The sequence below is a fragment of the Filicampus tigris genome, chromosome 5, assembly GCF_054856515.1.
Source record: "Filicampus tigris isolate MCC_2025a chromosome 5, RoL_Ftig_1.0, whole genome shotgun sequence".
Taxonomy (NCBI): domain Eukaryota; kingdom Metazoa; phylum Chordata; class Actinopteri; order Syngnathiformes; family Syngnathidae; genus Filicampus; species Filicampus tigris.
This window is the reverse complement of record NC_141221.1, coordinates 23,874,085-23,886,762: the sequence shown is the minus strand read 5'-3', so window position 1 is coordinate 23,886,762 and position 12,678 is coordinate 23,874,085. Positions and strand designations below refer to the sequence as shown.

The 12,678-nt window shown below is 42.6% G+C and overlaps 1 protein-coding gene across 5 annotated transcripts in view; it reads right to left on the bottom strand.

Annotated features, from left to right (window-relative positions):
• Positions 1-12,678, bottom strand: part of cux2b (cut-like homeobox 2b) — a 126,427-nt gene that overhangs the window by 15,788 nt on the left and 97,961 nt on the right. For all 5 annotated transcript variants that reach the window (XM_086029890.1, XM_086029886.1, XM_086029889.1 and 2 more), the window contains exons 5-10: positions 11,083-11,223; positions 8,512-8,665; positions 4,221-4,297; positions 3,236-3,302; positions 1,391-1,439; positions 749-853 (exon numbers count right to left, since the gene is read on the bottom strand). In XM_086029890.1, the coding sequence (XP_085886016.1) occupies positions 749-853; positions 1,391-1,439; positions 3,236-3,302; positions 4,221-4,297; positions 8,512-8,665; positions 11,083-11,223 (593 nt within the window). The remainder of the gene's footprint in view (positions 1-748; positions 854-1,390; positions 1,440-3,235; positions 3,303-4,220; positions 4,298-8,511; positions 8,666-11,082; positions 11,224-12,678) is intronic.

Below are 12,678 nucleotides of genomic sequence, written 5' to 3'. Positions count from 1 at the left end.
ATGAAGTGATGGCCAGACCGAGCCTGCAGGATTTTCTGGTTGGCAGCAGGAATTATTGTGCAATTAATCACAGCAAGGCGTCCAGGTCCTGAAGCAATCCCGTACCCTTCAGAATATGATGCTCTTTTCATCAAAAGATGTTATTTGTATGCCATATGTAACAGTCTACACACCTTCCCAAAACATTTGTCTGTCAATCCACAGGATATTTGTCCAAAAGGCTTTTCCTTTAAAAGCTGTTTCTTGACAAATGTGAGATAAGCCTCTGTGGTTTTTTTTGTCAGCAGTGTTTTTTCTCCCTGGAACTCTCCCATGTATGCCATTTTTGTCCGGTGTCTTTCATATGGTTGAGTCATGAACACTGATCGAAACTGAGAACAGTGAGGCCATTTCTTTCTTTCTTTCTAGGTTTTTTGGTGACCTACTAGGTAGGTTGATGTTGGACTCAAAGTATTTTTGGTCGGCTGATCATTCTTGGTATTGGGCCATTGGTCATGTAGTAGTTTACAGAGCTGTCTTTTGTGCAATTGGTATTGGATCTATCCCGATTTGCCTTTTGCTCTAAATGTTGGGTTCTGGTTCCTACCACAAACCTGAACAGGAGAAGCAAATACTGAACGACAGAAACAGAATACAGAAAATGGATGGATGGAAAGTTCTCTTTAGTGGATTGTTTATAGTGTAGTAAAACATTGCGCATTGTCAGAGACTTGAAAACAAAGTTAGATGAACAAGACAGAATTCTTACCTTACTCGTGCCATCTACTAGTTGACAGCTCCCTGCAGAGGCATTTGGCACACTGACTAGCTGCTCCTTTAGCCTTTGCACTTCCTTCTGGGCCATTTCTGCTTTCTGTGAAAACATTTGGCTTGGTTATAGTTGTCAGGCAGCTGGATAATAATAACGATAAAGGGGAAAAAGAGAGGAGACATCTGCTAAAATTACTGCCAAGTACAGTGCTGTGCAGTCATTGGTTTATTCTGTTGAGTCAGCTGACTTTATTTCCACAAGTGTTTACCTGTTTTGTCACACCTTTCTAATGATTGATTCTTTTTGAGAACACAGTGATAAAGACATGTAACAGACACCCAGGCAGTAGAAGAAAGGAGGCATCACCAGGAAACCAAGGCAATGAAATACAGTAGCTGAGAACCCCGGTATTCACTCAAGCTCTGCGGTCTCCTCTGCCGAGTGCAGCCATGCTACTGCAGAGCGCCCACCAACGGGGGCTCAGGATTACACCCTCTAATCACACACTCAGGGGAAGGGAAGGGGGATTTAGGGGGGCGGGGGACAGGACAGAAGCTGCCTTAATTAAAGCCAAGGCATGATTACAGGAGTGATTACCCTCACAACGGAATATCTCAATCAGGGAAGAAAAACACTCACCTGGTTTGCCTTCTCAAGTTTGGCCATGATGTTGCCGACTTCTTCTGCCCTGGGAAACACAAAAACACACACGTGCACACACATGTAGTTAGGAATAATATCAATAAAGCAACTCACTCAATCTGATATTGCACATATTGTTACATGTGCAAAGAATGACATTTGGGCGATGCAAACTGTGCACTTAAGCTGAACAAATAGTGTCAGCCATTGATTTGTTTAATAGGTTTTTGTATCAACACTAATTACCAAATCAAGCAATGAAGCCTGCTTGAAATCACTTATCTTAATGGAAAAAAGTCAAATTTAACCAGGTGTCTAGGAAAATATATTTCTTTTCCCATTGGCTTTTTAACATAACCACATTCCACTCTTTTATTACAGCATCAAACAGACAGATGAATGGTGATTTTCTTTATGTTTAACCCACAAGTGATTAGGGAGATTTTAATTGCATCATGTTACATATAACCAAATGTGACCTCCAACTTGTCTCCATATATGTGATAATCAGCCTAATTTAAGCAGAATCGCAGCAGGGTTATTCATGAGGTTTGTTTGAAGTTCAACGCTTTCTTTTGCACCATGGAACCTGATTTTCAAAAGGTAGATGAGGACGATTAATATCAAGAATCCTGTGAGGGAATTAAATATGCATACACATTTCATGTTTGACACACGATGGTCCTGTTAGCTGAAGTTAGAATTGCTCAAAGATTTCTTTTAATTGACCTGAAATGTATTCTTTAGCCATACTGTACATTTTCTGAATTGAATGTTTGCAATTAAGGACTTTGATTTTATTCTTTAAGTACCGATAATTGCCTGAAAAGCGATTAGTCCAGTGCAATTATTAGGTGAAAAGGACTTGGGTAAGAAACGTACAACAAACCAACATTTCAATGTGGAATTAGTCAGACCCAACAACAATTTTCGGCATTAACAATCAGTGTTGTGAGGCCAAGGCCTGGTTTGAGTCGGTAATAGTTTTGTCTGTGTCCAAGTATAGGGCTAGGAAAGACAACGTCAACTCCTCATTTAATGAACATTTACAGTGCCAAAAATGTTTTGTATTGATTAGCTGCTCAATTACTCAAGTCAGAGCGACAAAACTGGCAGTCAGATTAATAGAGACAGGGCCACCAGGGTTTAGAGGCTTTCGGTCATGTAAGGGTAACTGCTGCTGTGGGTCAGTAGAGCTGCTGTCATCTGAAAGGAATGTGAACAAGGATACCAGCCGCACTATGACCGCGCACATAAAATTCTACCAACTACCTGCTGCACGCCATCAGTCCAACAATATAGATGGCAGTGGGTCTTGAAACATCACTACAATTGTGCCATGGATTAAGCCTTGGAGAAAATCCATTAGCAGTGGCTGACTGTGCTCTGGAGCACAACCTGAACAAAAGAGTGTTTACTTTGAATGTCTATCGACATCTTTCATACAGGCTCAGACGCTTTTCAGGCATGCGGTGTATACGTAGCGTTCAAAAACCAGGACATTGTAGCGGTTTTCTGAAGCAATCTTTAAATGGAGCAATTCTTCTTGAGGGCTGTCAAGGCCCAACTGCTAGTGAAGGCAAACACAGAGCTCTCTCATCGACCTGCCTTAATGGCTGAGTCACTCTCTTGCACCGCTGTTACAATGGCATTCCACAGCTTTACACATGACACGAATTTATGTAGGCAAAATAAAGTCGAACTGTTTCAGCACTTAAATTGCCTCAATAACCTACAGTCACGAAGGACACATAAATGGCAGTTTGATGGCCCCGAGTTATAAGGGGTGCTGCATGAAAGGAGGTTCCAGATGTAGGTGACAAATCAGAAGCAGATCCTTACTTGTTTGTCATCTCTTGGTTATATTTGCACCGCAGGTCGAGCAGCTCGGTCTGTGAAGTATCCAAAGCTATTCAGAGGCAAACAGTGACAAGGGCATGTTAATTTAAACTGTTTATGCATGAATATGTGAACTAATGTTAACGTTTGAATTTGTGTGATCGCGTCTCAGGAGTGGTGTAGTACTGCACAATATGAAAAGAAAGAAATATATTATTACCAGGAGAAGCATTGAATTACAGCAGACCCTCGCATATTGGTAGTTTGGCATTTATGAATTTGTCTCGCCACTGATTTTTTTTTTCTTTTCACAATACTCCATTAGTTGCAGAAAAAGCCTATCAGTGATTTTGTGTAACGAGGCAAAAAAAAAAGGAGAGAAATATATATTTTGGGGGATTTTCAAAAATACTAACACTAATAAAAATTGGACTCACAGTGGCCGATCAAAAAACCCAATTTAGACAATCTTGTCGGCCGTCGGAATGCCCAACCCCCCCCATCAAACTAGTTGTCCGCTCAACCTTTTGCCTTCCACCTATAGCACACACATATACGTATTGTCTTCAGTTGCACCTGCTCATCCAATCACCAATCTAACAGCAGTTGTTTTAGATCTGAGAGAGACAGTCAGTAGGAGAGGGGAGATAGATCCAGTATCTTTTCATTGTGGCACGTCCTAATACTTTATATTTTACATTAAAAAACAATCTTTTGTATGATGGCGTGTAACAACACTACAACCCACCAAATAGTAAACCTATTATTTAATTAATACCTCTTTGAGAGTCTAAAATAAATTCAACATTGTCTTTTGTCAAGGGATTGGGAAAGGGATGATAAAGCTTATTGGGATGTGAAAGAGGACTTCATGTTGTGGCTGGTGCGTGTAATTACTTTCTATTTAAATGACAAGTATCAATGAGGAGTTGTACTCAAAGTTACAGTATATACTGTATATGTACATGTCAGTGTTTCAAGTACTCACAGGAATGCAGAACCTTGATTTTCTCCTCTGCCTCTGACAGCTTGTCAGCCAAACTAATGCCGGCATTCTCCTCCTCCCTGAGAGAAGAAACTATGTCAGTTGTACACATGATCGCTTCAGCTAGTGTACACAACTTTATGCCTTGACATGTAAAATGTTCATCCCAGAGTAGTTCAGGCTTCATAGACAAATGGACATTTAAGAGCTGTTCTGTTTTTGAGAGAACCTTCGAAGAACCATCTAAGGCCATTTATTTCTGACTTGATTTAACTTGTGATGCACGTCGATTTCTCTAGCAAAAGGGGATGTCATCCTCACTGCTAATACGAACAACAAGGAATTCAGTCTCATCCAAGCTTTCCTCAGAATTATGACCATATATCAGAAATGCCACTGCTGGCACTTGCCGAGTCGCAAATCATCATTTGTGAGTAGGCTAGGTGATTTTATCTTCCGTACAACATAACCAAAACTATTCTCTGAAAAATGGACCTATTTGCGCCCACTGACATAATTTGGAGATCTTTCTACAATGCCCCAAGTTACCATCCGTACACCCTACCTAAGGTTTCTGGCAATCAGTCTTAGCACGAGAAGGTTATGGCGCCCCAGGAAAAGGTAAATCTCACTTATCACTAATATGCCCACTGCACAAGAAGGGACAGTAATATGTTGGATTTACTGTAATGCAAACACCAAGGATTCAAACGGTGCTTCACCCTCACCCCCACTTTGATTATCAGACCACAATCTCGTACTGTTAACACCTCAGTATGTTCCCGTAATTCAAATGCTACCTTCGAACACAAGGGTCATTAGGAGGTGGAATCAGGAACCTAGCGACACACTAAAGGGCTGCTTTGAGTGCACAGAATGGGACGTGCTTTGTGACCCGCATGGGGACAACATTGACAAACTCACATACAGCTTCAGTGGATACACTAACTTCTGGCACCACGTCATCATTCCAACCGGGATTGCACGTTGTTTCCCAAACAACAAACGGGCTCACCAGTGACTTGAAGGACCTTCTCAATCAGAATAAAACACATTCAGATTTGTTGATAAGGGGGAGTTGAAGGGGATACAGCACAAACTCAAGGCGAGATTGAGGAAGGCCGGGGACTGTTATTGCTCTAAGATGGAGATAAAACTCAAGCAGAAGGACAACAAGAAGTGTGGAGAGGGACGAGGCAGAAAGGACCATTAGTACGAGGGGGCACACTGAACATGGCTAATCAGTTCAACTGCTTTTTCAACAGATTCTGTTCTGTACCAACTGCTGTTCCTTCCTTGAATCCCACCACCAACCCCTGAGTGAGACTGATGATGACGCCCAGGCCAACTCCTTCTTCCTCTTCTTCCAGTTTGAAATGCCAACACATGACAGCTGCTGGAAAAACTCCACCAAAACAAGGTTGCAGGACCTGCTTGTGCCGACCATCTGTCTGCCGATCCGCATCAAAGCTCAACCTGAAACTGATGCAGGAAAAGGAGCCCGTGCTATGGAAAACCTCTTGTCCAGTACCAGTCCCAAGGTAGGCCACCTCATCTGGTCTCAACGGCTGCACACCATTGGCACTGACGTCACATGTCATGCAGTTAATGGAGAGACTGTTTGTGCCCCACCGATCACCACAGGGAAAACCTGCTCTGGAATCTCTGCAGTTCGCCTACCAGCTCCATGTCAGGGTGGATAATGCTGTCACCTACTGTATCTGATGCATCATGCTTGCTCACACCCGGATGGGACTCAGATTGTGAGTTGTGTTCTTTGACTTCTCCAGGGTCTCTAATAGCACCTAAACTTTTCTGTTGAGTAAGAATCGTCTTCGGATCATTCAGTGTTTCCTGGATCACGGAATACTGATCAGACATGCCCCAATTTGTAGGCTTGGGAGCGCCATATATGTTGTGCACAGTTATGGTGGGGCACCACAAGAAAATGTCTTGTCTCAATTTCTTTTCTATGTAACATGCCACCTGCAGTAGTTCTCTGGTAACACCGGTGGTGGGATGTATTAAGGACAGATTGGAGGAGTACATGGAGCAGGTGGACTCTGTAGACTGGTGCAGCAGGAATCACACTCAAGAATACACCAAAAAATTGTGCGTGCAACTAGCTTGAAAATATGTATCCATCTATGTTATTGTATGGTCGCTTCTAATACAACTGGACACCATGCTCGACGTGTATGGTACTTGGTCATCACGGGATAAACAAAAAGGTTTATGAAACATGAAACGATTGAACTTCTGGTTTTCGTTTCTAAAGTAGTTGCAGTGGAAGCTGAGTTAAGATAAGTCCAGTTGTAAATCGATGCAGGCGCCTTGTGGGCTCAAAATCCAACGGCTGTAATTGTCACATTATGGAGAGCATGCAACTCGAACGGTATAGTGTTATAATTTCATTCTGACGGCTTATCGGTAACAACTGTTTTGGAAACTGCTGCATTTTAAGTGTGCAAAGGGCTCTTGTTTACATGGGTGTCGGCATGTCACGAACCAGAAGTCGTCGCTGCGGCAATTATTCACTGCTCAAAATACAGTACATTCACACACCAACAAACAGCAGAAGTCTCAACAAGGTTGTTTACTTTATTTCTGCGATTATATATGCAATATTGGAAACTGTCAAATCTAGTGATTGATTTTAAAGGGAAACAAATATTGACTCTCAATCTGGGTCACCATCCGCAGCCCAAGGCATACCACCATTTCTGAACCAACTGGCAACATGATCTTAATTGTTTATTTCTTTTGCTTCTCATTTACATTTACATTCCTTTTCATTCTTCCTCATTGCTGCTCTTTGTATTTGTTTTTACTTTGTTGGTTCTTACTACATTACAAATGTGTATGTGTGAATATTGCTGCTGAGATCTAATTTCCCGCACAGGCTTAATAAAGTGTCTGTCTGTCTATTTATCTGTCTATCGCTGGTCTTGGTCCCCAAGCCCTGCCTGTTGACTGTATTTTAAACAAACAACTACTACCATCATATCCATTCATTTTCTATCCAGCTTCTCATTAGAATCATGGGTGAGATGGAGCCCATCCCAGCAGACCTTGCGCAAGAAGCGGGTTGGCATTTAACCAGAGCTGGGCACTTTACCCTTTTTTACCGGTCCGTCCACCGTCCACGGCCTGGGTACCCTTCTGTCCTCTTCCATCGGTCCTTATTCATAAAAATTATCGGCCTCTGACCCCGTCCGTCCTCGTCCTTTTAACGCAATTCCGGCCTTACATTCCGTCGGTCCGATGACCTGTCAGGTTTGGATAGATTTTTACAGTCTAAAGATGTCCCGGATAAGGACACACTTTGCATGCAAAGGGTTAAGTTTTGTACTGAATGTTAAGAGTTAGTTAACAAAAATTTGATCTGCAAACCTTTTCCTCGTCAGTGAAATGGGCGGCCACTAGAGGGCAGACTATGCCTCTGAGAACAATACCGCAGGAACGCACATGAAAAAGAGCACTCTACAGTGTTGTGCAGACTGTAGTCGAAGCTGCTCCTGTGGTATCGCAGAAGAGAACAGTGGTCTTTCTTTTTAAAAGAACCCAACATAACCCGTCACCCAGAACTTGACCTGGTTAGGGACGAATAGAGTGACGGACGAAAACCCACTTCCGTACTTGCTTATTCCGTCCTTTTTAAAAGTCTTCTCGTCCTCCGTCCGTCCATCCACAAAATGCTCATCTCTGGACATAACACGCGCTGGTAGTCAGTCAATCACAGGGTACAAATAAACAAAGCACCATTCACGCTCACATTGACACCAATGGACATTTTGGAGTTTTCAATTAACCTAACATGCATGCCTTAGGAATGTGCGAACCAGGAACCTCAGACCTGTAAGGCAGATGTGCTAACCACAAGAACACAATGCTGCACACAACCACTACCACTGAAATTAAAACCAAAGCACAGACCACATGATGTTAAGAAAACATACAGGTCTATCATGGTCCAGCTGTGTTGTTAGACAGCAACGGGTTCAGGTGGAATGCTAAAAAAATATACGTATGTGCCAAAGCGGGTACTGACACCTTGTTCAGCTAACCTCTGAGCCACAATAAAGCTTCATACAATATTCCAGAACACATTGAAAAACACAACTTTAAAAGACTGTCGTATGAAAGTTTAAGAAGAGCTTGCAAAACAGGATTACCCTTGACAATCTTAAAGGAAGCTAAAATAATTCATTTTGGATGGGTACCGTTCAAGATGTTTTAAATGGCAGCTACGTTTTGATTTTCTCAAAGATATGCGATCATTGGTAGTCCTCACCCTTGTCCCTCAGTTTGGTCCTGGTAGATCTCCTGTGGCGAGCCTGGGGCACCAGGAGCTGGCGTGCTATTGGGGGTCATATCGGGGGCTGGAGAGTTGGACTCAAGGGGGTCGCCAGTCTTTGCTGTGTCTGCAAAACCGTTATCTGTGGGTTCTGTCGGGATGAATGTAGAAAATGTGTGAAAAAAAAGAAACAAAAGTACTTTAAATGCAGCTTTCACAACCACGTGCATAGGAGTAATCAGAGGTATAACCAGACCCATTTTAGAAGCAGACAAAGGGCCTGAATTGGTAAAGGTTTGTGTGTGCAAAAACGGGCAAAAACGTCATTGCTCACACAAACAGGCTGTGGAAGCTGATTTACTAACCAGGTGCACAGAGGACTGCATCTGCCAAACGGGCACAGTTTCCCCTCAGTTCATTTTGCCCATCCTGGAATTTATTATCCCTGAGACACATTGCGGCGGCTGATTTTTTGTCTTTAAATACAGTGAAATGACAGAAAGAATGGATCTTTTCCATTCATGTCAACATTTTTGAAAGGGCAGAAACAGAAATGATCACAACCCATTTTCTATTCAGAAATGTAATTTTGGAGCTTCTGGAGGATCTAAGGGCTTACTTGGAAACCGTCACAAGAAGGAGTCATGCCATATCACCACTCTATGACAAAATTCCCTTCAACTCTGCATTTGCTTGCATCTAGATCATTTCCACGAACAGTCAATACGTTTACATGCAGTCAATATTCGGGTTAAGGTCAACATTTCTGAGTCATTCGGAAAAAAACCTGTTTGCATGGCTTGAGTAGACAGAGTTACCCCCCACATTTAAATAACCAGAATGAAACAGCGACGCGCGGACGTCATGATGCAATTTATGTCATCGCCGCTTGTTACTTGCTCATGTCAATCAAACGCATTATATTCATGTCACTCACTGCATGAATGAAGCAGACGGTTTCCTCCTCGCTCCAAAAGTGTGGTGTCATAATTACTCTAGCATTCGTCATGTGTTGTTTATCACTAAATGTGTATTTCCGGTGGGTTGCGCACCAAACAGCGCTTACAAGCACTTCCTGTACTACAAAGACCAAGATTCCTTGAGCGTCCCGTGCATATACGGGATATTCCGATCGGTGTATACATTCACTCATATTCGGATTGGAAAGGGAGTAACCCAGGCATGATATTCGGAATTTTAAAAACCCAAACAAGAGCATATTTGTGTTATTGCGTGCGTTTACATGGCTTTTAAAAACCTGAATACTGTACTGCCAATATTTGGGTTTTAAAAGATTTATTGGCTGCATGTAAATGTAGCCAGTGACAATTGGTGGCTGCTTCTCCCAGAGCAGTTTTTCAGGTGTGCTGTTCCACTGTTATGCAGGATGGGCAGAAATATCCAATTCACACAGTCAGGGTGAGTTAAACAATAAAATAAAATAGTGTTTTATGCTGTTGCTGGATTCGCCCAAGTCACTGGAGCAGTAATTCTGCAAACTTCTTTCTGTAACTGCTCGGTCGTCTTACACTAACACTTAGTCTTCGAACTTTATGTCACACTGTAGCGGTATTACTCCAAATACTTCAAACGCAAACACGTCTTTAAATACATCTGCACCACACCGAGACCTGTTGCCAGCAACATGAGCAATCTGTTGGAGCGAGTGTAGTTACAATTAGCACCTGCTATTTAGGATCTTAGCAAATAAGGCCCAAAGAGTTATCACCATCATCATCAGCATTACTATTATCATTATGAATTTTTCTCATTTTAATTAATAACGGGGAAATTCAATTCACACTCAGTTGGATATTTTTTGTTGCATATCGCACAGAGAACTGGATAACATGCATAAAGGCATGCAAGGAGAGCTGAGTTTCAGGGGAGTCGTGCCTTGTTCAAGGGCACCTTGACAGTGGCCACAATGCTGACGAGCGGCCACAATGCTGACGAGCATCTCCCCGACAACTAATTTGATCTGTTCGCAGTGGGACTCAAATCATGACCCTTTGGTTCTCCGGTCCAGATGTTACTCGTTAACACACACATGCACAGTAGCTAGGCTGAATCGATTTTAACTCGTATTTTTATGACAAAAATCAGAGTAAAAGTTGGATTTGCGTTATTGAGCTTTTGGTAATAGAAAGATAAGTTTTACTCCTCTAACATGCTTTTAAACACATGTAAAGAGTATAAATCACACTTTTTAATAAACACCATATGAACATTTACCGTAGTGTTTGTTTTTGATGCTGGGGCAGCAGCCTAAGCAGACAAGCCCAGACTTCCTTCTCCCAAGCGACGTCATCCAGCTCTCCCTGGACGATACTACACTCCGGTTCTTGTAATGTTTACAGGTGATATTGTGTCCAAATGAAATTCTGATACAATATCATTTCCACAGATAAAAAGTTTTTCCATTAGCATATCACACTCTCCTTATTAGTTTCATCCAAAAATATTGGATTCACCTTTGGCAGCAACTGATTTTTGTTGACGTAACTGGCCTGATTTCTATATAAAATAAAAGAGATGAATCCTAACTGTGCATGCTTTTGGTCTGACCTGTCTTTTCGAAGCACCCCGGGTTTTTCTTCCAGTGCCCGCTGATCTCCCTCACCAGGGCCCGACTGTCAGGGGCCAAAGTTTGAAGCTGCTGCAGCCTCTCCTCCAGTGTGTGTGAGGCCTCCAGTACAGGAGCTGGATCTGTGAAAATGCACACAAACAAACATGTCAAAAGAATTACACTATCCTACAAACTACTTTCCATTACTTTCAACAGATTTCGCTCCCCCCCCCCAAAAAATTAAGTAACTCTTTGACTTTCCACACTAGAGTGCCTTGAAAAGTGTACAAGCTGGACATAACGGCAAAAGCCGAGTTCTAAACATTCACCTTCTAATGAGTATTCTCATAAAGTAGTAAATGATCGGGAAGACTACAGAGATTGTCATGAAAAGTTGACAGTCTTAAGTGCCAAATATACACCTAAACAAAGTGTTGAAAAAGCATGCTCCTGAAAAGGGTGTAAAAAGAGAAAGGGGAAAAAAACCAGGATTCTTTAGCACAACAGAGGAGCTATTTTGCAATGCATGCGTGGCAGCACTGGGCCCATGGGGCCAACTAGGAGGCTGCTTCTCAGCTAACAAGTCTCCTCTGTATCATTTGATCATTTAAATTATTATGCCAGGAATTCTCAGGAGGCAGCTCGGCACTTCACATCACAGGGCTGTTTTTAATCTTCGCCTTCCCTTTCTTCCCCTCCCGAAAAGTTCAACAGCTCAGAGAGAGTGAGCTGCTCTTGTTGTGTACCTGCCTGCTGAACACCAAAGGAGGTGACTTCTAGTGCCAAAAGCACAGAGAAGGAAGCTCAGGGGAGCTCCTTGACAAGAGGGGCGGGGGGTAGCGAGATGAGGAGCAACGCTCACACACATGCACGCATGCCTTTAAAAACTCTCAAAGACGAAAATCGCTTCTTTGCTCGACACAAACTTTTTTTTCTCCGGCAGCTTTCATCCGCACAACTTATACTTGCGTGTCTAGTGCGGGCCCGGACTGCCGTGACATTGCATGAGCGATGAAGCCAAAGACAGGCGCGACTTTGCCATAAACTCCCAGCTAAAATAAACACTAATCACAGACCCCAAACTTTCGTGGCGTGCAATTTGTTGAAATCCTGGCTGTGCATTGCAGGGCGTCCTATCCGCTTTTTCATCAGACAAACATTTTGCACCGTTTAATTGATCGAGCTATTTTTCCCAGGACCGTTTACAGTCAAACATTGTCTGCATTCATTGTTGCACCAACTGTGGAGATATTGCATCAGTCACAAGGGACATCACTATTAAGGGAAAAGCTCTTCTAAGACAAACAGGAAGCACTGCTACACCATCGACCCACTGTCACAGAAATCACTTCATCTGCCTCTTTCCCATATATCCTCTAAACTTTTCATGATCAAAGGACAGAGATTATATCCGCACATGGATAAATCAGGATTATCAATCATTGGCACGGGAGTCAAATAGAAAGCCATGGGAGATAACCCACGTCTGTATACAAAAGTAACCTTGCAGTTAAAGTAGAGATGCGGGGCTGAGAGATTTACACTTACGGAGGGAGAGTCCAGAAAGTCAGAGAATAAGCAACGCACCTACTAAT